Source organism: Felis catus, chromosome D4, assembly GCF_018350175.1.
Source record: "Felis catus isolate Fca126 chromosome D4, F.catus_Fca126_mat1.0, whole genome shotgun sequence".
Lineage (NCBI taxonomy): Eukaryota > Metazoa > Chordata > Mammalia > Carnivora > Felidae > Felis > Felis catus.
Genome location: NC_058380.1, coordinates 64,579,385 through 64,604,273, shown reverse-complemented (window position 1 = coordinate 64,604,273; position 24,889 = coordinate 64,579,385). Strand labels below are relative to the sequence as shown.

Below are 24,889 nucleotides of genomic sequence, written 5' to 3'. Positions count from 1 at the left end.
CCAGAAAACAAGCTTTTGGAGGTGATGGATTTGTTATGGCATAGATTGTGGTGTTAGTTTCACGGGTGTATATTTATCTCCAAACTCAACAAGCTGTATACATTAAATACATACAGCTTTTTATGTTTCAAAAAAGACCATTCAAAAAGGTGGGGAAAAATTAAAATACTGATTACAACCACATGGGTAGTTGTAGAAATGAATACTGCAACCTCTATTTAGTTTTTATTCTTGGCTGAATCATACATGTATTTATTTTACCTGATTTTGTGTCTGGTTTCCTATTTTTGCTTTTTTTTAAATAAGGGACTTTTGTGGTAGTGAAGTGTGTGTGTGTGTGTGTGTGTGTGTGTGTGTGTGTGTGTGTGTAGGTGTGTGTAGGTGTGTGTAGGTATATGGGATATGGAAGCAGAAGGGTGCCTGAACTAGAGGAGGTTTTTATTTCCCCTGGAGATCTTGGCTTGGAACTGGTTAATGTAGTTAACTAATGAGATTTTGGTGAGGTCTCTGGGAATGTGGATGATTCCAATTTCTGTGGTTTGAAAAATGGTTGCATTATTCTGATTAAATCAATGGAGCCAAACACCAAAATGGGGCAAGGACCTATAAACTTGACCAATCTGAAGCTCCCATTTGGAATTTTTAATTTGGAGTGAATGAGCAAGGATATTTTGGGACTCATTCATGTTAGAAAAGAAAGACAACACTACTAGAGGCAGTATCCAGTCTTTTGTGGCAATAGTATCTTATATATCTAATATTTGTAGATATTATACTACAAATTATATTATACTGTAGATAAGATACTATATAATAGTATCTTACATATCTAATATTTGTGTTCATGATATTGACTCTATTTTTTGGCACCACACCTTTTGTTTTGGATTTTACACTTATGGCACTATTGTTTCTCCAGTCTTCCCATAGATTCTGTGAATTATCTGGTATTCTTTTAATATAATCCTTTTTGTCTTTTTTTAAATATTGGGGTTGACTTTTATTTGGAGGGAGATAAGTTTAACTTAAATATCATGACAAATATTAGGTTATATTTTGGCCTGGGTCAAGATATTTCCAAAGTTTTACATGGATTGAGCAAACCATGTCATAATATATCTCAGATCACTTTGCTCTAACCCTGTACATTTTGGATGAGTGATATGGCTAAGATCATACTTCCAGGTTCCTGAAAGTGGAAAAAGAAACTCCATAGATAAATGGCACAGGGATAGCTGTCATAGTTTACATAAAAATTGACATTTAGATTTATTTTTGATGCACATTTATACATAGGTACATTTGTGTAGCAAATACTGTTCAGCTCTGGATCTATTGAAAGCAGTCAGTTTCTATAAAAATAAGACTGAGGACTGGAGTTTGACTGTGTTAGTTCAACCTGATAACACATTCCTGGAAGTTTTTTAGACAGTTTTGTCTTGTCTAAATATTTTCAAGCTGTAAGGGTAGGAAGATTGAAATTATCTAGCATTTTTTTTCTATGATCATTATGCTCTAAAATACTGTGGCAGTCAATATATCTCTAGGCCAACAGTTCTCAAATTTTTGATCTCAGGACACTTATAAATTATTGAAGAACACATGAAATTTTGTATGTGTGGTATATATCTATCAGTATTTATCATGTTAGTTAATCTGATAGTCAAAATATAATATGGAAATAAACATTCCATTAGTTTCCAGAGTCATATTATCACATGTCTTGTAACCTCTGGAAATCTCTTTTGCACATGCATTAGAGAAAAAGAAAAGGCAAACCATGCCTTAGTATGAAAAGTTTTAATTTCATGAACTCACTTGTTTTAGAGACTCCCAACAGTCTATAGACAACATTTTGAGAAATGTTTTGTAGGCATCTGTAAATACAAGTTCTCATATTTCCAAGATTTTACAATAGCTCAAATATTTTATTTAAGCATTGATACATGTCTAAGTATACTTGTTTCAATTTTGTAATACGTGCTTCTTGTTTAATATTTATACTTATTTTGTAGATAAAGCAATTGAAGCTCAGAGAGGCAAATAATTCGTCTGTACTGATAGTATTGGTGGATTTCAAAGTTAGTCTCCCTAATTCATTCAAACAGAGGTGTTGCTGTTTTTACTATATCATCCTTTAACGTTCCAGAAGGAATAGGTGACATCTACAGTTAAGGTTCAGTGTATACTGGATTATAGTTTTCAAGGAATTAATATTAATTTGAAAATATTATATGTTAACTTGGAATGTAGATTATTTTTGTTACCAACTCACTGTAGCATCATGGGCATTTTTTTCTATTTGTCTTTGAAAATTGTGATTAATGCCCTAAAATTTCCAATGGCTAATTTTTGAATTTGTGTTGTATAGAATGATCTCTCCATGAATAAAATGAAGCGAGCTGTCCAGTTTTTTATTTTCATTTTCTTATTCTATGATGAAATATGAAGTTTACCTTTTTAAAAGGATCATCTTTGGTAAAAGGAAGAGGAAAGCTATTTTGTCTTTTTTTTTTTTTTTTTTGAGTTAGAGTTACATAATTGCCAAGGGTTTCTGTCAGGAGAGAAAATTTCATTCAATTGTCCATTTAGAGAACAAATTTCTGTTTTCTCTGAAATTTTGAAGTGGCTATAACTCTCCAAGAAAATGGGAACATTGTTGACACCTGGTATTTCCACTGTTAGGGATCAAATCACTAAACATTTGATTTGTCACATCGTATGCTCACAGTATGGGGGGGCTTCTTGCTAAAAATGTTACTTTAAAAAAATGTTACTTTAATTGCACTTCTCTCTCTCTCTCTCTCTCTCTCTCTCTCTCTCTCTCTCTCTCTCTCTCTCTTTTGGCGGGGGGGGGGGAGGGGGGGCTAGTCCAATGAATAAACTCACTTTGGAAATATCTTGAACTCAATCAGAGCTGAAGTTAGAATTCCACTTCTTTTAAAAATTTTTTTAATGTTTATTTATTTTTGAGACAGAGGGAGACAAAGCATGAGTGGGGGGGTGGGGTGCAGAGCAGGAGACACAGAATCTGAAACAGGCTCCAGTCTCTGAGCTGTCAGCACAGAGCCCAATGCAGGGCTTGAACCCACAAACCATGAGATCACGACCTGAGCTGAAGTCGGATGCTTAACCGACCTAGCCACCCAGGTGCCCCAGAATTCCACTTCTATTGCTTAATGTCTAGGTTATCTGGGTTGCATTATTCTTTGTAAAATATAAGTCAATTCCCCAAACTCCTATTGGGGTATTATGTACATTATTATGGCATTATTGTGAGCACTGGAATTAGAGACATGGGCTGGGACAGTCTCTTTGCTATTTTTGTTTTAGTATTGCTATATTGAATTGAAAGAAAGGACACATACAGAAAGCTTTGCACCATAATTGCCTCATATTTTTAATTAACCATCTGTAAAAGTTAATTACATTTTCCTGTAGGGGCTAACACATTTTTCAGTGGTTAAAACATTTGTTTTTCAGCATGTCATTTAAGAAATTGGATATGATTACCAGTGAAGTTCACTTTAATTTTACTATCTTATCTTGAAAAATGTGTGAAAATTCAAGATTAAAATGGGTACTTTGTGCATATAACATACCACTATGATTCTATACAGCAGTTTATTAGCAAAGTTTTAAATGTGTAGGAAACATGACTGACTCATTCTAGGTAGACCAATTGGAAATATTTGCCTTTTTGTATTTTGTGATAATTGTAAACATACAAGTTTGTCTTTAATTTCTTTATTACTTCTGTGGTATGATGTTTTTTAACTCCTAGGATGACATAGTGGTTTTAGAAAAAAAAATACAATCTGCTTTATTGTTTCGCATGATGCTCATAGAATGATAGTAATTATTCCAATATAGGAAATATAGTAATTCAGAGATGGTAGGTAAAAATTACATATTACACTTACATATCATAAATGCTTATGCCTATCCATCATCTGTTAATCTATATGCCTAGAAAAAAACCCACACACTTACATTTAAATGTTCTGCTATTACTGTGTTTTCGATCTGGGAACCATGTGTGCTTTTTCTTTTTATCAATGTACATCCAATTCTTAGAACTAACACATAGTTCTACATATACATAGTTCAACATATATATTTGTTGAAAAATGGATAGATGGGCTAATGAATGAGTGTAGTTAGAGAAAAACAGTGTTATAGAGAGTACAGGGAAGAGAGCAATTAATTCTTGCTGGGGAATTCTTTTAGAATAGGTGTTACTTTAACTGGTTCTTAAAGAAGGAATGGAAATGCATACATTAGGAAAAGAAAAATGAGAAATTTTTCTAGGTAGGAGAAACAGAGCAAACAGACTTAAAGTAGAACACATGTATTTTGGGGGATAGATAGCATAGAGGCTAGTTGGTAAAGACAGAGAAAACATAAAAGGAAGACTGGCAGATATGTTCATAAAATTATGATTGGGACATCTATTTGCTTATTTTTGAATGTTTTCACACAGAATTAGATATTTTTTTTCCATACGTGATGAAAAATTAATCAGCTGAAGACCAACATGGTGCTTAGTATTCTTTTTCTTCTCATTAAACTTTTGTTTTAATGGATCTCAAAATTCTGTGATGGATTTTTGGTCAAGTTTTGACTAAAATCAGTACTTTTAAATGGAAACAACTGGACCAAAATTTCATTCATATGTGGAATTTAAGAAATGAAACAGATGAATATAGGGGGAAAAAAAGAAAGGCAAACCGTATGATGGACTTTTATCTATAGAGAGCAAACTGAAGATTGCTGGAGGGGTGGTGGGTGGGGGATGGTTTAAAGGAGTGATGTGTATTAAGGAGGGCATTTGTTGTGAGGTGTTGTATGTAAGCGATGAATTAACAAATTCTACTTCTGAAATTAAATTACAATATATATGTTAACTGGAATTTAAATAGCTTGAAACTACAAAAAAAGTACTTATTTTATCTCCTTTACTTCGGAATGTTTTATTGTTATCTTTAACCAGTCTTTTACTATTAAACTTAAATGGTCAAGTAACACAAACAGTTCTGAGACCATTCTTCCACCAGTGATGAAAACTGGTGGGGAGCCTGGGTGGCTTACTCAGTTGAGTGTCTGACTCTTGATTTTGGTTTGGGTAGTGATCCCAAGGTTGTGGAATCAAACCCCTCGTCTGGCTCTGCAGTGAGCAGGGAGCCTGCTTGGGATTCTTTCTCTGTCTCTCTGCCCCTCTTCCCTGCTTGCTCTTTCTCAAAAAGAGAAATAAAAAAAAATGATGAGTGACAGATATTGGGATAGTATTCATTTAACCTTCCGAGCTTTTTGGGAAAACTTGGTGACCTCGCCAGCTCCAGTTGCCTTCTCTTTCAATGCTTTTATGACACCCTCAGAAACCATCTGTCTCATGTCACAAACAGCAAAATACCCCAGAGGAGGATAGAGAAGCTCTCAACACACATAGGCTTGCCAGGAACCATATCAATTATGGCAGTATCAACAGATTTCAAGAAGTTGGGGGGCCATTTTCCAGCTTTTTTCTAGAACAATGATCCATCCAATGTGAGCTGTGCAACAGTTCAGCATAGGTGGGTATCCAATACTGAGTTGGCCTGGATGGTTCAGAATAATCACCTGAGCTGTAATGCCAGCTCCTTGCATTGGTGGTGGCTCATTTTTGCTGTCACCAGCCACATTGCCATGACAAACATCCTTGACAGTTATGTCCTTGATGTTGAAGCCCACATTGTTCCTGGGAAGAGCCTCCCTCAGAGCTTCATGTGCATTTCAACAGAATTTACTTCAGTTGTAACATTGGAACAAAGATGACCACCATGCTGGGTTTAAGAACAATAGTCTCCACTCTGCCCACAGAGACAGTATCAATACCAACAATTTTGTAGACATCCTGGAGGGGCAGACACAAGGGCTTTTCAGTGGGATGAGTTGGAGGTAGAATGCAATTCAGAGCTTCAAGCAGTGTGGTTCCACTGGTATTACCATCTTTATGGATGGATAAATATACCTTTAACCAAGGTATATTAGCACTTGGCTCCAGCATGTTGTCTCAATTCCAACCAGACATTGACAAAAATGCTGCTGTGTCATGGTTGTAGCCAAGTTTCTTTCTTTTTTTAAAAAATGTTTATTTAGGGGCACCTGGGTGGCGCAGTCGGTTAAGTGTCTGACTTCAGCCAGGTCACAATCTCGCGGTCCGTGAGTTCGAGCCCCACGTCAGGCTCTGGGCTGATGGCTCAGAGCCTGGAGCCTGTTTCCAATTCTGTGTCTCCCTCTCTCTCTGCCCCTCCCCCGTTCATGCTCTGTCTCTCTCTGTCCCAAAAATAAATAAACGTTGAAAAAAAAATTAAAAAAAATGTTTATTTATATTAGAGAGAAGAGGAGGGGCAGAGAGAGAGGGAAATAGAGAGTCCCAAGCAGACTCCTTGTTGCCAGTGCAGAGCCTGACATGGGACTCGATTCCATGAACCACGATAGCATGACCTGAGCAGAAGTCCAGAGTCAGACGCTTAACTGACTGACCCACCTGGCACCCCACCAGTTATTTTAATGTAGGTGATGGCTTCCTTAATGATTTCCTTGTATCTCTTCTGGCTATAGAATAGCCCAGTAGAAGCCATTTTGTTAACACCAACAATTAGTTGTTTCCGACCCAGTGCATAAGGCAAAAGGGCATGTTCACAGATCTGACCTGCTTTAGGTTCGCCAACACGATCAGCAACAATCAGAATTAGCAGAGCCAGCCTGAGATGTGTCTATAATCATGTTTTTGATAAAGTCTCTGTGTTCTGGGGCATCAGTGATATTTGCTGATCTCAAATTTCCACAGGAAAATAGCAATGGTGATACCACGGTCATGTTCAGCTTTCAGTTTATCCAAGACCCAGGCATACCTAAAGGAGCCCTTCCCCAGCTCAGCAGCCTCCTTCTCAAATTTTTTGATAGTTTGTTGATTCTACCACATTTGTAGATCACATGACCTGTGGTATTAGAGTTGGAGAATCAATGTGTCCAATGACGCAGATATTGACACGTGTCTTTTCCCATTTTGGTTTAGGTTTAGGTTTAGGTTTAGGTTTAGTGGTGGTTTTCACAACACCTGAATTCTGGCAGCAAATCTGTTGTGCAAAAGTGAAGTTCAGTATTCTAATAGAGAACCCATAAATGGCTTTAGTTTCTTCACTCAAAGAGTGAAATGATGGGGGGCACCTGGGTGGCTCAGTTGAGCATCCAACTTTGGCTCAGGTCATGATCTTGTGGTCGGTGAGTTCGAGCCCTGTGTGGGGCTCTGTGCTGACAGCTCGGAGCCTGGAACCGCTTTAGATTCTGTCTCCCTCTCTCTAACCCTCCCCTACTCATGTGTGTGTGCTCGCTCGCTCTTTCTGTCAAAAATAAAACATTAAAAAATTTTTTTAAAAAAAAGAAATGATTGGTCTGGCTATGGTCTTCTCAGGTTTTATATAGTACTAATATATCAGTATAATTGGAATCAAAACCATCTGATCTAAAATGATAAATTCATTCTTTTGCAAAATTTAAATGGCTGCTTGTATCTACTAAATGATTTCCTGTAATATTCCTTACAATTGTTAGCTTATGACCCAAATTAGCTGATTTGTCAGTTATTAATACCTCTATAGATAGTTCAATTTTGCCTCTCCCTTATCTAAGAAGTTTTCCCAGATCTATGGGAAAATTATGAAAAATAATTTTTCTGGCCCATTATTACTAATAGGTTTATTAGGGCATATCTACTTTAAATCCTGATAAAACAAGGTAGATCATAAATGAAAGCATAACATTAGATTCATACTTATATTTTAATACATAGTTTTTGGGTAATATTTATAAATAAATGGTTCTGAAGACCACATGTAATTTGTGTAATGTTAATAGCTTAAAACTGCTTTAATATTTGAAAAAAATTGTATATTCTAATAGTGTTAACTCTTTCTGACTGAATCATTTATATGCTCAATGATAGCTGCATGACTAAGTACAGCACAGTGTGAGGATCAGATTCCACATAATTTTTAGAAGCACTTTTGTTATTCTGATTTTTTAAAATATTTATTTATTTTTGAGAGAGAGAGACAGCGTGATCATGGGAGACAGAGAGGGGGAGACAGAATCTGAAGCAGGTGCCAGGCTCTGAGCTGTCAGCACAGAGCCAGACATGAGGCTTGAACTCCCAAACCACGATATCATGACCTCAGCTGAAGTCAGACTCTTAACCGACTGAGCTGCCCAGGCTCCGTTGTTGTTCTGATTTCTAATCAAGACTGAAGACAGCTTCAAAATTCAACACCTCATTTTACCAAATATCAATGCCAGCATCAGCGCCAGTGTTTTCTTAACCTCATATCAATTCTGCCCTAAAATAAATTAAAGTTCTTGGATACCCGTTACCCACCTTCAGAGTTAACATCATAGTCATGGTACTGTTCTCAAAATTAAGATAAGTGGGGTGATACTATAAACACTGGTAAAATACTGTTAACTAAAATACAAAATTTATTTGGATTTTGCTATCTTTCCTTATTTTTTTTTATTCCAAGATCTAATCCAGAACCCTACCTTGCAGTTAGTTGTCCTCTCTTCTTAGTTGCCTCTGGTTTGTGACAGTTTCTGTCTTTTGTCTTTCATGACATTGACATTTCTGAGGAGCATTTGACATTTTTGAAAGTATTTTATAGAATGTCTTTCAGTTTGAGTCTGATGTCTGGCTGATGTTTTCTCATGATTATGTTGAAGTTTTGAATTTTGGTAAAAAAATAGAAGAGATGGGCCCTGCTAATATGAATGGATCACATCAACAGTTGCATGATGTCAGTATGCTTGTTATGCTGATTTTAACTTTGATCTTTTGGTTAAGGTGATGTCTACCTAGTTTCTCCAACTGTAGAGTTACAATTTTACCTCAGGTAATTAAGCAGTATCAGAGGGAAAATCATTTGAGGTTATACAAAATTCTATTTCTCTTTGTAATTTTATTCACTAATGTTGAGCTACAACAATTATTACTGTGGGGTTCTGGTCTTCCTTCATTACATTTATAAAATTGAAAATTTAATGAAGAGTTTTATTTATACTGCCATGGACCCATCGATATTTGCTTTAATCTCTGGGTTATTATACAAAACTATCAATACTTGTTTCTCAAATTGTTTTAGATTTGGCCACTGAGAGCTCTTTCATATTGGCTTCTGTGTCCCTTTGACATGCTGTCATCATTGTCCTCTTCTTTTATCAGTTCTTTATCTCTTGGCAATATTAAGATACTCCTGGTTTATGTTTATTTTCTTCATCTTTGCCTTAGAATCAACTACTTCCAAGAGTCCCTGGTCCCTTTTATTCGGGGATTGTATTTAGAAACTAAGGTCTGTGCACTGGTTCACTAGTTGTACTAGCTGCTACCTCAGTATCACTGCTCTAGGTTCTCTCGTTGGATACAGACAGGAAATGCTTCACACTCCTATATTTCTTTTATATACACACATATTTCTAAAAGGTGTGAAATCATACCAAACTCAAAATAACTAATAACTCCAAATAACTGATAACTCCAAATCTAATCCAGCACTTTGGGATTTATTATGTCATTCTCTATTTGGTGATTTCTGACTTCTTCCATCAGTGGGAAACCTGTCTTTCATTTTCTAAAGTATATGTATTTATTTGTTATACATGTAATGTACAGTTGACCATGAAAAATACAGGGGTTAGGGGCACTGACATCACTCTAAGTCTAAAATTTGTGTGTAACTTTTAACCCACTTCCCCCACAGAATTTAACTGCTGGTAGCCTACTTTCGGCCAGCTTACCAATAACAGTTGATCGACACACATTTTGTATGTTACACATATTATATAGTGTGTTCTTACAATAAAGTAAGCTAGAGAAAGGAAGATGTTAAGAAATTCATAAGGTAAATATATTTAGAGCGCTTTACTTTAGTGAAAAAAAAATCTGTGTATAAGTGGACCCACACAGTTCAAACCCATGTTGTTCAAGGGTCAACTGTGTATCTCTATCTCTATATATTCATTGTGTTCAATTATGGCAGAAATGAGGGCAGTAGCTGGTAGCTGTATAACAGATGTCAACAGTAAAAGGGACTAAGTACATTGAGATTCTGTGTTGAACCAGTGGGTTCAATTAAAAGATTGTTTGACTTCTTGACTTTTTCAGCTGTTTCTTAGCTCAGTAATTAAACAACCTAATGCCTTTGAGAGGATTTCAAGGTCCAATAAAAATGGAAACCTGTATCATCTGTAACCAAATTTTAACATTTAGTATTAGTATACCTCTAATAAAGTTTGTATTTGAAAGCATGCTTTGCCTATTCAGCAGGCAAAATTTAATAATAATGTTGATACTAGTAATAGCAATAAACACCTAAATTTGTATAATACCTCACAACTTCTCAAAGTGCTTTAATATATTAAGTCACTATGTTGGCAGCGAAAAGAGACGGAATAGTTGTGTTACAAAACACCAGGTTCAAACATTGGCCAAATCCTGAGCTTATATTCACCAAGTAAGCACCATTGTGGCACAGGGATTGTCATCTACTCTTTGATCATTTTGTACTTGTATTAGGATTCTATCAGAGAAGTAGAACTAGAAGAATCTGGACCTCCAAACACAAACCAGAGTCCACGACTATGAGTGAAAATCCATACGGATTCTTGTTGCCTCTGACCTTGATGGTATGGCTGTCTTGTAGGAACCAGGACCTTCCTCTTGGAGCTAAATCTATAGCTGGGGTCAGAGAACAGAAGGAGAATCCAGAGGAAGACTTTGCGAATACCTCCAGCCAAAATGATGAGCCAGCAGGTAAGTGACAATGTGTGTGAGCTACTAAATAGCTGCCACTTCGCTTCTGTCTTCCACAAAAACCTCCCATAGATGGAAACATACAAGAAAAGGCATTTTGGGAAATGCAGTTCAGCCTAGTAAAGCTGATGCTTTACAAAGCCACCATACAGTGCCTAATTGTTCTTTAGCAACCTTTGAGATTTTTTTTTAGTTTAGTTTTTTTAGTTTAAAGCTAATAAAATTATAATGCTGTTATGAGGATTAAACTTATAAAAATATGCAAAGCATATATTTAAGTATTTCACATATTTGATTTAGTAAAAATAAATCTTTTCTTCCTATATGTAATTAGTATCAATGATTTCATTCACTGCCTTTTGAAAGAGTCAAGAAAAACTACAGCAATCAAAAGCTTTTAATTACATGTACACAATGAGTATATTTTAAAGATGAAGTCAAGAAAGACCTCTGTGGAAATTATTAAGAAAGAGAAAAGTTGATACTTCAGTTTTGTATACATAAGTACATAATTTCTAAAACAATTCTTTGTGAATGTATAAATATACATTTGCAAATATTTAATTCTTTAGGTTCTGTACTTGTGAGATTAAATGTTAAAAATATGTAATGTCTATCCTGAATACTAGTTGGCAATCAGGTAACTCCATTTCCCCCCTCCACCACCTTTCTTCCTTATCCCACAGAATCTTGATGTACTTCTGGATGTGACTGGATATAGTAAATGAAGTTACTAATCAGTTACTTCAATTTTGCACCAGAGTTATTTTAAGTTAAGATAATGCTAAAGAATAATAAGTGTATGGGGGTGCCTGTGTGGCCCAGTCGGTTGAGTAACCGACTTTGGCTCAGGTCACGATCTTGCAGTTTGTGAATTTGAGCCCCATATCGGGGTCTGTGCTGACTGCTCAGAGCCTGGAGTCTGCTTCTGATTCTGTGTCTTCCTCTCTCTGCCCTTTCCCCGCTCATACTCTGTTTCTCTCTGTCTCTCAAAAATGAATAAATGTTAAAAAAATAAAAAAAGAATAATAAATGTAGGTACTTTTGCTTTCCATATGCACCTGTTTTATTTAAGTGGTATTTTTGTTTAAAATGCAAAATTATCAGTTGTCTCTGTTTACCTTAATAATATTTAAATATCTGTGAGTTTTGGGTTTTTGTCTCTAGATAACATCAAAATTACCCTACAACATTAATCTTTTATATTGAAATATTGAGCATTATCTGGTTATGTTTTAATACCCTTGTTTATTCATCAAGTTACTAGATCAAAAAGTTAATGTTGTATGTGCAAAGCTCATACAAATTGATAAGAAAAATACTTTGGCAATGTAAGAAAAAGCAAGTGTGATAGAAAATTCACAAGAGATTTTAAAATATTAAAAACGGAAAATATATTTCAACCTCATTTATAATTACTTGAACCGTATTAAATTGCCATTCTTGTGTATCAAAATCAGTCTATATTGATAATTTGGTATTTTTTAAACTAGTAATGTAAGAAGTTAAAATGAAATAGAAATTTTATTTGGTGTTTTAAATTACCAAATATAAAAAATAACATAACTAATGCTGATAAGGACAGGAAGTGTATTGTACTGAACAATATAATCATAGTAAATACAAACAACATTATTTTCCTGAAAGGAAATTTGTTACCTTATACCAGCAAATCAAAAATAATTATTTAGACAGAGAACAAGACCGAATATGGTATGTATATGAACATGGTTTGTATAGGATGATAGCCGGATTCAAATCTTCGGTTGGCCATTTATTTTCTGTTTATCTTGTCTAGGTTTCTTAACCTCTATATGCTTCCATTTTCTCATCTGTAAAGAAGAAATAATTGTGGAATTAAATATGAATATGAAAAAAGCACAGTGTCTAACATATAATAAGTGATAAATTATGGCAACATTCTAAATGAGTAGCAAGAAAAGAATAAATCAGAGTTCTTACACTAAATGAAGTAATAAACAGCCCTCTGTACTTAAATCATGACATATTTCTAAAGAATCAGAATAATCCTTTATATGAAGTGCAGTTAAAGCATGATTATATGTAGCACATATAATATGATTTCAATATGGAAATCTTCTAAAAATTAATAGTGGTTTAAAAAGGCTCAAAAATTTCAACTTGATTCAGATCACTTTGAAATGCTACAAAAATATTCATATACCAAAAATTCTTTAGATGTACTAGAAAGACAAAAAAAGTTGAAGTCATAACTAGAAGAAACTCTAGTGAATGTTTGTAACGTAGTGATATATTAGTCTGGGTTCTCCAGAGAAACAAAACCAACAGGAGCTATATATATCTGTTATATTTGTTGAATTATTATAAGGAATGGACTCACATGCTTATGGAGGCCCAAAAGTCCTAAGATCTGAAGTCAGCAAGCTGAAGAACCAATGGTATTGATACCAGTCTGGGTCTGAAGGCCTGAGAACCAGGAAAACTGATGGTATAAGACTTGGTCCAGGTTGTTGTTAGAGACTGGCAAGGCTGTAAGAGAAAAGGAAAAGCTGTGCTCCTGGTATGTAATGTACATCTTTTCCATAGGAATAGCATGGACTAAAATATTTTTAAAACCTTAGATCTCGAGTCCTATTAATTAGTGTGTATGTTTCACTTAGGAAAATTACCTAACAGTGTTGTGAAGTGTTAGATTTTGAAGGAAACAAGCCATGATTTATAGGAAAACATCACCTAAAGTCTGCTGAATTTAGATTATCTGGCATTTCAATTTGTTTTTTACCCTGTTCTCAAGGTTACCATATTTAGTTACTGGTCATAAATCAGATTCATAAGGCAATCTGTTATTCTTATTACATAGTGGGTGAGGTTTTTCTACCATTTTTTTCTTACATTGTTTCAATAAAGAAGTACACACTGAAATAATTTATTAACAATACAGCTTCCGTTATGCAGGGTTAATTTATATGAACAAGTTTAACACTGTTTATTAGCATAATTGCTTATTTTAGAGGCAAATGAGCAATTAGTATTAATGTATTAACAGTAGTGTCTTAGGGAGATTAGGGCTGCTATACCAAAATACTATAGACTGGGTGGCTTATACATAGCAGAAATTTATTGCTTACCATTCTGGAGGTGGAAAGTCTAAGATCAAGGTGCTGGCATGGTCAGATTCTAGGGAGTACTTTCTTACAGGTTGCAGATTGCTGACTTCTCTTTGTTTCTTTACATGGTGGAAGTTGGTGAGAGAATTCTCTCAGACCTCTTTTATAAGGCCATGGTTATCATTTATGAGGTTTCTAACTTCATGATTTAATCACCTCCTAAAGGCTCCATCCCCCAGTGCCATCATCTTGGGAATTAGGATTTCAACATATAAATTTGGGAGAAACAAATACTCAATATAAAGTTTGTTAATGTGTTCTTACATAATTATCTAAATGAATTGTTCTTGAATGTACAGCCATACATATAGGTATACACAGAATCATCTGTTGTGGTAGGCAAGTGTGAAAAATTAAAAAAAAAAAACTAATACTTATTGTAGATACATTTTTTAACATTTAAAGCATTTTTCATTTACAACAATGAAATCTTTGGCTTACTACTAAAGCTAAGGCTACCTTAGAAAACACAACTTGTGGATATTTAACTTGTGGTAAAGTCTCTAATTTGTGGTAAAAATGTATAAAATCAACGAGATGCCTGGGTGGCTCAGTTGGTTAAGTCTCTGACTTTGGCCCAGGTCATGATCTCATGATTCACAAGTTCAAGCCCTGATCTGTTGTTGACAGCTCTGAGTCTGGAGCCTGCTTCACATTCTGTATCTCCCGTTTTCTCTACCCTACCCCCCTCAAAAATAAGTAAACATTAGAAAAAAAAATAACATATTTTTGAGGTGTCAGTTTATTTTACAATTCAGAATATACTAGTCTGTAGAAACCAACCATATATAAATGAATTTAGTGGGGTTATTTAACCATTTTAAAGTCAATTTCGAGTAGTATGGAACTGGGCACTGTGGAAGAATATAATATGGAGTTATTTGTACTTTTTCATCATTTCTACATCATCATATGCATTTAAACATATAGAATGCATAAGACACATTGACCTAATGCGTAGTAGTGCTTCAAATAAAATAATTGAGCAGAATTTGGACCTTACTTAGCTCCAACCTTTACCCAGGAATACGTGATTGATCATATGATAGGGCTGACTGTCCACCAGAAGTCTGTCCACCCTGCCATCATACAGTGCTGTTACTGGATAGCTGTTCATGTTCTATCTCTCTTGTACTTAGAAATTTTCATGTGCCTGAGTTATAGTGAATGGAATAGAAACAGTGGTAATGTGCATCAGTTATGGCTCTGGAAAAATAAAATCCTTTTCATTCTGCAATGGTCTTTCTCTTTCTGACCAACTTCAGTGTACCCTGTAGGTTAATCTTGAAATCTGTGCATTGAAGATGGCAGTCTGTCAACATAGATGCCTGAATTAAAGCATGGATGTGGGTAGTCCAAGACCTGGTTATTTTCCCAGTAAGGTTTTATTAGAAATAATGAATTTGTGTGTACATGTGTGGGGTGTTAAGCCACTGAAATTCAGTGACTACACAGATTCTGCTTATATTTTGCAAGCCTCAATTAGACAACATTTACTGCTGTTAATTGTTTAAAATGTTGAAAGGATTGAGCAAAAGATTTATGCATTATAACTACTTCTAATGGAGTCTGTATGTACATGTGCTCATGTCTGCCCATGAACACTTGATACGGAGTTATTCCAATTACCACCAAATCTGATTAAGAAAAAAAGTTAATTCTAATCCCCGGGTACATCTACTATAGAAGATCTCAGGTCTTTAGGGAGAGTCAGGCTGTGGCCAGATAATTAAACAGATAACTACCTAGAATCTTAATTGCTATAATATATTACACCATAATAAGTGCTGGAAATACAAGTGAGATCTCATCTCTGCTCTAAATATGGGAAAAATGAATACTATGTGGGAGAGTATAAATGACATGGGAACTAAAATATGGTGAATAGTATTGTGGATAGTAAAGCGAAAGTTTTTTCATAAAGGGAGATTAGAACAAGGAAAGTTAAGGAGACAAGTTTGCCTTATGTTTAGAGAACACTACTTGAATGCATTTGCAAACATAAGGAAGTCAGACAAGGCCAAGTTTGAAAGAATAATCCAGTGAAGTATGGAGAACTTTCTCAAAGAAAGAAAGAAAGAAAGAAAGAAAGAAAGAAAGAAAGAAAGAAAGAAAGAAAAGAAAGGAAATCTTTGATTAGGTTTCAGATTTAAATGTTTTTTAACGTTTATTTATTTTTGAGACAGAGAGAGACAGATCATGAACGGGGGAGGGTCAGAGAGAGAGGGAGACACGGAATCCGAAGCAGGCTCCAGGCTCCAAGCTTTCAGCACAGAGCCCGACATGGGGCTCAAACCCACGGACCGCGTAATCATGACCTGAGCCAAAGTCGGACGCTTAACCGACTGAGCCACCCAGGCGTCCCGGTTTCAGATTTTTAAACATGCAAATTATCCTTCGGGAAACAGCTTTTAAAGGAAGGTATCTCAATTCTTGAGAGCTAAAGATAACTGTAGTTTAGGAGCATAAATTTCTGGGAAGCCATAATGAATTTATAAAGGAAACAGCAGACAAGAGAGTCCCTGTAATTCATAAGGATTTGAAGGTACCTGGTTTAAAGATACATATATTTTTGCAGATTATTTTCTAAATTGAAAATATGCAGAACAGCTAAAATTAACATTTTAATGAATTGTGTAACATATAAGACTGTAACCCCTTCTTATTTGTCAAATAAATCTAGATCCAAGTATAAATTAGAGGGAATAGGAAATACACAGGTGAGAGATTATATTTTTCAAAAATCGCTGTAGAAATATTTATGTTCCTACTTACCCTAATGGAGCAATGCCAGTCCTCCATCAATAGATTGGGTCTACTTTTCCTTCCCTATGTATTGGGTAGGCTTGTGATTCTTCCTCACAATGGAGTATGGTGGACATTATGTTACATGATTTATGAGGCTACGTTTTATAAAGAAAACCACATATGGCTTCTTCCTGGCACCGTTGTGTATTCTTGCTTGCCCTCTGCACTTATAGTTTCTTGATACACTTGGAACTCACTCGGCCATCAGATCCTTAAGAAGCCCATGCTGTATCATGTGGAAAGACAACATGGAAAAACCCATATTTAGAAGAACCGAGGTACCCATCTCATATCTAACATCATCCTCCAGTCATTTAAGGGAATTCTCCTCACATTATTCTAGCTCCTACTCTTTGAGTCTTTTGTTTGAATCTCCAGACATTCTGAAGCAGAATCAAGTCATTTCCCCTGCTCCCAGCTGAAACTGTAGACCCGTAGTATTCATAAATATAACAAATGGTTGTTTTACTGCACTAAGGTTCAGTAAAGGTGCTACTGTCTCACTTTCTTCACTTCTTATGTGACTTGGAAATCAGAAGTTAAACTTTCATCTCTTTTTTTTTACGTCTGACTTTTAAATGAGAGGATTTGGGGATGTTAACAAAATAAAGCTTTCATTGTTTAACTTAGCATATTCATTTATACATTTTATAAACATAAAACTTATAATTTAAAATCCTTAAAATTACTAAAATCTTCTTTCTGTCTTGCCTTTTTCTTCATTATTATTTATTCATTAGGGGCATTCATTATCTATGACTATGTAAAAAAATTATCACAAATTTAGGAGCTTGAAATGATACCCATTTATTATTTCACAATTTGTGTGGGTTAGAAGTCTGGGTACAGACTTACACGGGTTCTCTGCTAAGGATATCATGAGGCTGAAACCAGGCTGCATACTCATCTGGAAGCTTGAGCAGGAAATGATCTACTTCTAGGCATCCTAAGATTACAGGCAGAACCCATTTCTCTTCAATTGTCTGATGCATTGACACTTATGTATTCTAAGCCAGCAACAAATAAAAAGAGTGTTTATCTCTGCTTATTTGAGTGATCTCTACAAGATGTTTTGGAGGGTTTCTCTAATTAGGTCAGGCTTACAAAGGACAATCTCCATTTTAAATAACTTAAAGTTAGATGTCCTACCCAAACTCAAGGAGAGTTTGGCATGGGTACTAGGGTGTAAGAATCATGGGGACCACTATAGTGTGTGTTTTCCATAATAGGTAAGTGAATTCTTACTTACTCAATATTTCATTCTCAGTCAAGACATAAAATCTTGATTTCTTTGGCAAATATTTGTAAAACTTTACCATGACCAAAGGTCCAATATTTGTTAACATACTATCATCATGATAAAAAGTACTGCTCTAAATTTCATGAATGTCAAACAGTTTTCCATTCAAATTTTATAAAACTCAATAATTTAATAAATACAATTGAAAATAGAAACTTCTGTGGCATTAGGGACAAAAGAATCTGAATTCAAAGTCTAGCTTTGGGGGGCTGCCTGAATGGCTCAATCAGTTAAGTGTCTGACTTCAGCTTAGGTCATGATCTCATAGTTTGTGAGTTCGAGCCACAGTTGAGCTCTGTGCTGACAGCTCAGAGCTCGGAGCCTGCTAAGGATTCTGTGTCTCCCTCTCTCTCTGCCCTTCTCCTGCTCATGCTCTGTCTCAAAACCAAAGAAACATTAAAAAAATTTTTTTTTAAAGTCTAGCTTTGGGTCTACCCATTGTATGTCTTTGTACAAAATGTCTTATCAGAACCTCAGATTTCTTATCTGCAATTAGCATATTTTATTTCTGTGTTAGTATGGGTGGATTCAAAGCAATCTAAATTATAAGTTTTGCTTTTGGCTACTAAAAACTAGTATGTGAAATATAGTTGAATGTATATATAGTATATGTATATTATGCATATATGTATATGCATATATATGTAAAAATATACTATGTATTATGAGACCTATACATATATATAACTGGAAAGTGAGAAAAAGTTTCCAACCTAATATTATATCTTTATTTCATTGGGTAATTTTTCATTTATTATACTGTGCCAAAATTACATCACATTCTGTTTTCTATTTTTATCACCATTTCATACTGAAAAGTACAAATATAAACAATAAATCTTGTCTTTTCAGGTAGAACAAAATTACCTTCCTTTTAAAAAATTTCTTCTCTTTTTTTAATGTTTCTTTTTTTATTTTGAGAGAGAGAGAGAAAGAGGGAGAATGAATAAATGTGGGCATTGGAGGGGCAGAGAGATAGGGAGAGAGAATTCCAAGCCGGCTTAACACTGTCACCGCTGAACCCTATGCAGGGCTTGATCTCACAAACTGTGAAATCAAGAGTCAGACACTTAACTGACTGAGCCACGTATGGAGAAATAGTAAGAAGGAGACAGATTTCAAGTTAAAGGGAAGAAGAGCATTCTAATAGTGAAATCTGCCTCACTATACCAATCTAGAAAAGTTTCAGATTAACCAACCTGATGTTACGATAAAAAATTGTATCTTTGGAATCTTGGGGAAACTACTGTTTCCATCTGGGAATTCCTGGTAGTTTCTAAGATCTTTCATGAATTATAAAGCCAAGTTTCTCTTAGCCTTTTTGGTGAATAAATTTTGCACTACCTTTCAAAAGGGCAGTCAGCGTAATCCAGAAGTCCTCCCTTAGGGTGTATTTTGTTTATCCCTGATAACTGTGAGTTACATTCAGCCCATCATGGATGGTTTTATAGAGACACACTATGAACAACATATGAAAGTATGTTACATATGCTTTTTATTGCTAACGTCCTCTCTTTCATGGTGTAATTGGTAGTGTTTTATTATTTTATTCCATGCTCTCAGTATTGATGATTCTGAAGTCAGAAGTGGCTCTAGAGATTTCAACTGTAGTTTGAGGACCTTCATTCTTGTGTTCTGCTATGACATCATTCAGCTACACTTTGTGTGCTTCTATCTGGCATGCTGTCAACAATCAAGTCCTAGCTATACTCCAATTCAAATACCAGAGAATGTATTTCATTTGTAAGTATTAGCTGGGCATTGCGTTTTATTCTAGGCTGCATATTAGGTCATTGATCATCATTCAGTCACCCTTGGTCCACTCTGCTGATGTGGTCTAAAGTCAGTGTCCCCTTCTTTACACTGATTTCTTCAGTGGATGTCTGTTATTGAAAAGTTTTACATAAGAAGCTGTATAAGAAATAATTGCATATGTTCGGTTGAGTGAACTATTGTTTACCATATGTGATAATCATTCATTTAATAAGCAATGACTTCCACTAGGGCCAAGATCTATGTAGGTGTCTCCAAAAATCTTTTTCCCTTTAATATCAAAGTAGTAGAAATTGTATTCAATAATCATATGACACAGATGCTACTGAGATGGAAGAATTTTCTACAGTATGTCTCAGTCCTTCGTTATATCCCAAAAGTGTGTCTCAATGTAGTGACCAGAATTCCAGCAAGTAAAACAGCATGTCACCCCCATAGTTGGACTCAGTAAATCAACATAATTTGGCCCAACAGTGGAAGGGGAAATGTCTTAATTACATGATAGAAAGGTAGTATTTTGAAGTCCTTTACTGCGCATTCTTAAGGAATTTTTAATAACAGATTTGACAGTAAGTGGTTATTGCTTTGTGTGTTTATTTTAGAATCTAGTCTTAGCGTAAGATTTACTTTTGACTAACCCAGTAATAAGATGTTCCAGTATTTTCTTTATCTGGGCACCTAGTACATGGCAGAATTTTATTTAGTGAGAAAGCTTCCAGTTTCTTCTTTAACCAGGTGGATATTGAAATTCACCCTAATTTTCCAGCTGGTTAAAGACCTAAATGTAAAATAATACTTTATTGTAAAAGTGTAAGAGAATATAAATACCTTAAAGTGGAAAACTTAATTTTAGAGATATTTTATGAAAAAGCATGATTCAAAAAATAAAATATTGATATATTTTACTGTGTTGAAAACAATTTCTGTTGGGTGAAAGATACAATATGTAATATTGTAATATATACAATATATTATATATTGTGTATAATATATATATTGTATATATTGTAACATTGTATATATTGTACATATATATACATATATGCAATATATGTATATATATATACAATATGTACATATTTATATGTATATATACATATATATTGTGTATATATTGTATTTTATATATATCATATATATTATAATATTGTAATATTATAACAATGTTAAAGGACAAGTCATAGAGTGGAGAAGTGATAATATATCTACATTATCACTGTATGACTGGAGAGGATATATATTCAAAATAGTTTTTTGAAACTACATGATAAATAATAAACTAACAGAAAAGGGAAACTTAAAGAATTACTGAGAAACAGGAAACCAGAAAAGTAAATAAACATTTCAAAAATACTCAACTTTGCATGAAATAAGTAGAAGAAAAACTCTACAATAAGCTACTCTTTCAAATTTATCAGAGGGCAACAATCAGAAAGTTTGGCAAATATCAAAGAAGGAAAAAAACAATTCCTTTGAGTGTCCACGTTGGAAATATCATGCTGAAGAGCATTTAACAATGTGTTGTGAAGGTGAAGGTGTAAATTACTTATGACTCAATAAACCGACTTCTAGTTAGATACCCTAAAGAAAGTGTTATGCACATGCAGCAGGATTCATTCCAGAACTGAATTCGCCTATATATGCCATCAATAGGTAATTGAATAAAGATATTGTGGAATTTTTACAAATGGAACATTGCATGAAGTTAGAATGTATTACATAATATGTAGCAAGTGACTATAAAGCATGTTGGAAAATGATATATCAATATCCTTAAAATGTTACAGTATATGTATACATTTTCATTAATACATATTTCATGGAAAAATAGAAATATATGCAAGAAAATTACTCAAAGAGATGGAAATAAAGTAAAGTAGAACGCATGAGGTTTTAATTATATCTGTGGGGGAGGAAGGGTGTGGTATGAAGCACGTGTGATAACACCCCAACATTTGTTAATTATTAGTGGCCAAAACATAGGTGATTTGGGATTTCTATCCACTTTATTTTTTTGATTTTTTAAAAGCTTTTATTTAAATTCGAGTTAGATTACATACTGCACATTAGTTTCAGGTGTATAATTTAGTGATTCAACACTTTTATACAACTCTGGTACTCATCACAAATGACCACTATAACCTCCATCACCTATTTACCCCATTCCCCCACCTGCCTCCCTTCTGGTAACTATCAGTTCTCTATAGTTAAGAGTTTATGTCTTGCTTTGCCTCTCTCTCTCTCTCTCTCTCTCTCTCTCTCTCTCTCTCTCTCTCTCTCTCTCTCTCTCTCTCTCTCCCTCTGCTTATTCTGTTTCTTTAAAAAAAAATTTAATATTCATTTTTGAGAGAGAGAGTGCAAGTGAGCACGAGATGGGGAGGGGCAGAGAGTGAGGGAGACACATAATCGGAAGCAGGCTCCAGGCTCTGAGCTGTCAGCACAGAGCCGAGCCTACGTGAGGCTCAAACTCACAGACTGCGAGATCATGACCTGAGCTGAAATCCAGTCAGATGCTTATCCGACTGAGCCACCCAGGCACCTCTCTTTTCTTCTCTTTCTTAAATTCCACTATATTGTCTCTAACTCTGTATATTCAGTTTAAAAAATTACCTTTCAAGGAAACATTTTTGTTCCAGGAAGAGTTAAGTGCCTCTGCTTAGTTTATGAAATGTAGGAGAGATAGGCATTCTCTCTTCTTAAGTGTATATGAATAAGTACTTATTTCATAAAGATAGGCCAGTAGTGCACAGAGAATTTGCTTAGGGAACATGTAGTCAAAATTATTTTGGGGTCCAGAAACTTAAAAGGAAAAGATACAAGCAGTTACTTTTTCCATTTCTCAAGTGGTTTATGCTCTTTTTGAAAGAATTTCCACTGAATTAAAAAAGAAAGAGAAGGAGACGGGAAGGTCCCTTTGTTCATCAATATTAATTACAATGTGGGGTTTGGGAGTCCAGACTGATCTGTTTACTCCACATTAGAGACTGAGAACTGTTGGAGTGGAGTGTTCTGACCAGCTTGTGACTAAGGCTCAAAGTTGCTCCACAAAATTATTTTTGTTTGTGCTCATATGTCTGGAAAACTCGCCAGTTTATTAGGGTAAAATGATAGAGCTCAAAATAAAACAAAAAGAAGCACAAATATGAAGTACTTCTGCAACAAGTGTGAAAAGATCGGGAGTGATCTAACCATTTTCCTATAAGGATATTCATTTTTCTGGAGTTCTATTGCTCTTCAGTTTATAGAAGAAATCTGCTAATGTGAAATAATTTTAAATTCTTCACTGCCATGATTTTTAGAGAGGAGTATGCTGTTTCTTATCTGAAATGTAGACATTTGATCACATGTTTAAAGAGAAGCAGGGATCATATACTCACTTTGCCCTTTTACTAAGCATTAATATAGGCTTCACAGTTATTGTGAAGGTACATAATGTTAACCATATTAATTAATGAAACAAAGCTTACAGAAGTGAAGCGATCTGCCTGTAGTTTTGCGGCAAAGTGCTTATAGGTAGGACATATTTGTTGAATGAGTAAACAAATATTTATGACCCAAAGTTGTGGTTTAAAGCAAGGGCTGGCTTTGTGATTCATGCTCTTCAACGATAACTCACAGTTGACATTATATATATATATATATATATATATATATATATATATATATATATATATATATATTCTAAAATTCTGATTGTATTCCCTTAAGATCAATAGCTACCATTAGAAATATTCTTCCATTTAATTCACAGGATGTTCAGATGTTGGGTGCTGTATAGGGAATTTTGTATGCCTGAATAAAGCCATGAATTTCATTTCAGAAGTCACCTAAGATTCTCAAGAATGTCTGAGATCTGAAACATGCCAGTGAACATTGAGGATGGTTTTAAAAGTATATATTCAGTCAGACTTTTGGAGCAAAACTTCTTGAGGATAGAAAATATTAAAAATCTTACTCTCTAATTTATGAGTTTTTAGGAATTATTGTATGCTTCCAGAACTTGCTTGTGCATTATGTAGTTATTTGAGTTGAGCATCAATCACGTCAAACAATTTGGGATCATTGTAGTAATAATTTGCTTTCAATTCCCACATATTAATCTTTAGAGCTTATCTGCTGAGTCAATAATTTTGAAATCACCTTTTGCAGTAATTAGAACATGCAATAGAGATTTGTGCAAATGAATGCACTGAAAAGTTTTATGTGGTGGTCATTATAGCCATACATCATCTCACTTTTCTTGGCTGTACTTGAAGGTGGGATTCCAGACTCATGTCTGTGCACTAGTGAAAGAGACATTTCTGAGAGAGGTCTTCTGGCTGGAATCTGAAAATCTTTTGAGAAGACCAAACAATACTGTTTTTGTTCTGTTTTGTTTTGTTTTTTGAAGGGAAAGATTCAAGGTTGAAAAGTAGCTCAGGTAGGACATCACTGATATTTTTTTTCCCTTTTAATTGAAGTATACGTGACACACACTGTTAGATTAATTTCAGGTGTAAAACATACCGATTTGACAACTCTGTAGTTATACTATGCTCACCACAACTGTAGCTACCATCTGTTACCGTACAATGTTATTACAGGACCATTGACTACATTTCTTATGCTGTGCCTTTCAACATTGTGACTTATTCATTTTATAACTGGAAGTCTATAATTCTCACTCCCCTTCACACTTTTTTCCCATCCCCCTATTTCCCCTCTCTCTGGTAACCAGCAGTTTTTCCCTCTATTTATGCGTCTGTTTCTGCTTTTGTTTGTCTGTTTTGTTTTTGAGATTCTACATATAAGTGAAATTAAACGGTATTTGTCTTTCTCTGTCTGACTTGTTTTATGTTGTATAATGTCCTCCAGGCATTTATGTCACAAATGGGAAGAGCTCATCCTTTCTTATGGCTGTACAGTATTTGTGTGTGTGTGTGTGTACCATATCTTCTTTATCCATTCATCTGTGGATGGACATTAGATTGCTATGATATCTTCGCTATGGTGTTTAATGCTGCATTAAACATAGAG

The 24,889-nt window shown here is 34.8% G+C and overlaps 1 protein-coding gene across 1 annotated transcript in view; it reads left to right on the top strand.

Annotated features, from left to right (window-relative positions):
- LOC123381506 overlaps nucleotides 1-16,087 on the top strand; it is a 159,677-nt gene extending 143,590 nt beyond the window's left edge. The window contains exons 3-4 of the mRNA XM_045042719.1: nucleotides 10,734-10,843; nucleotides 11,530-16,087. Of these exons, the coding sequence (XP_044898654.1) occupies nucleotides 10,734-10,843; nucleotides 11,530-11,537 (118 nt within the window). The 3' untranslated portion in view covers nucleotides 11,538-16,087. The remainder of the gene's footprint in view (nucleotides 1-10,733; nucleotides 10,844-11,529) is intronic.
- The last annotated feature ends 8,802 nt before the right edge of the window (nucleotides 16,088-24,889 follow it).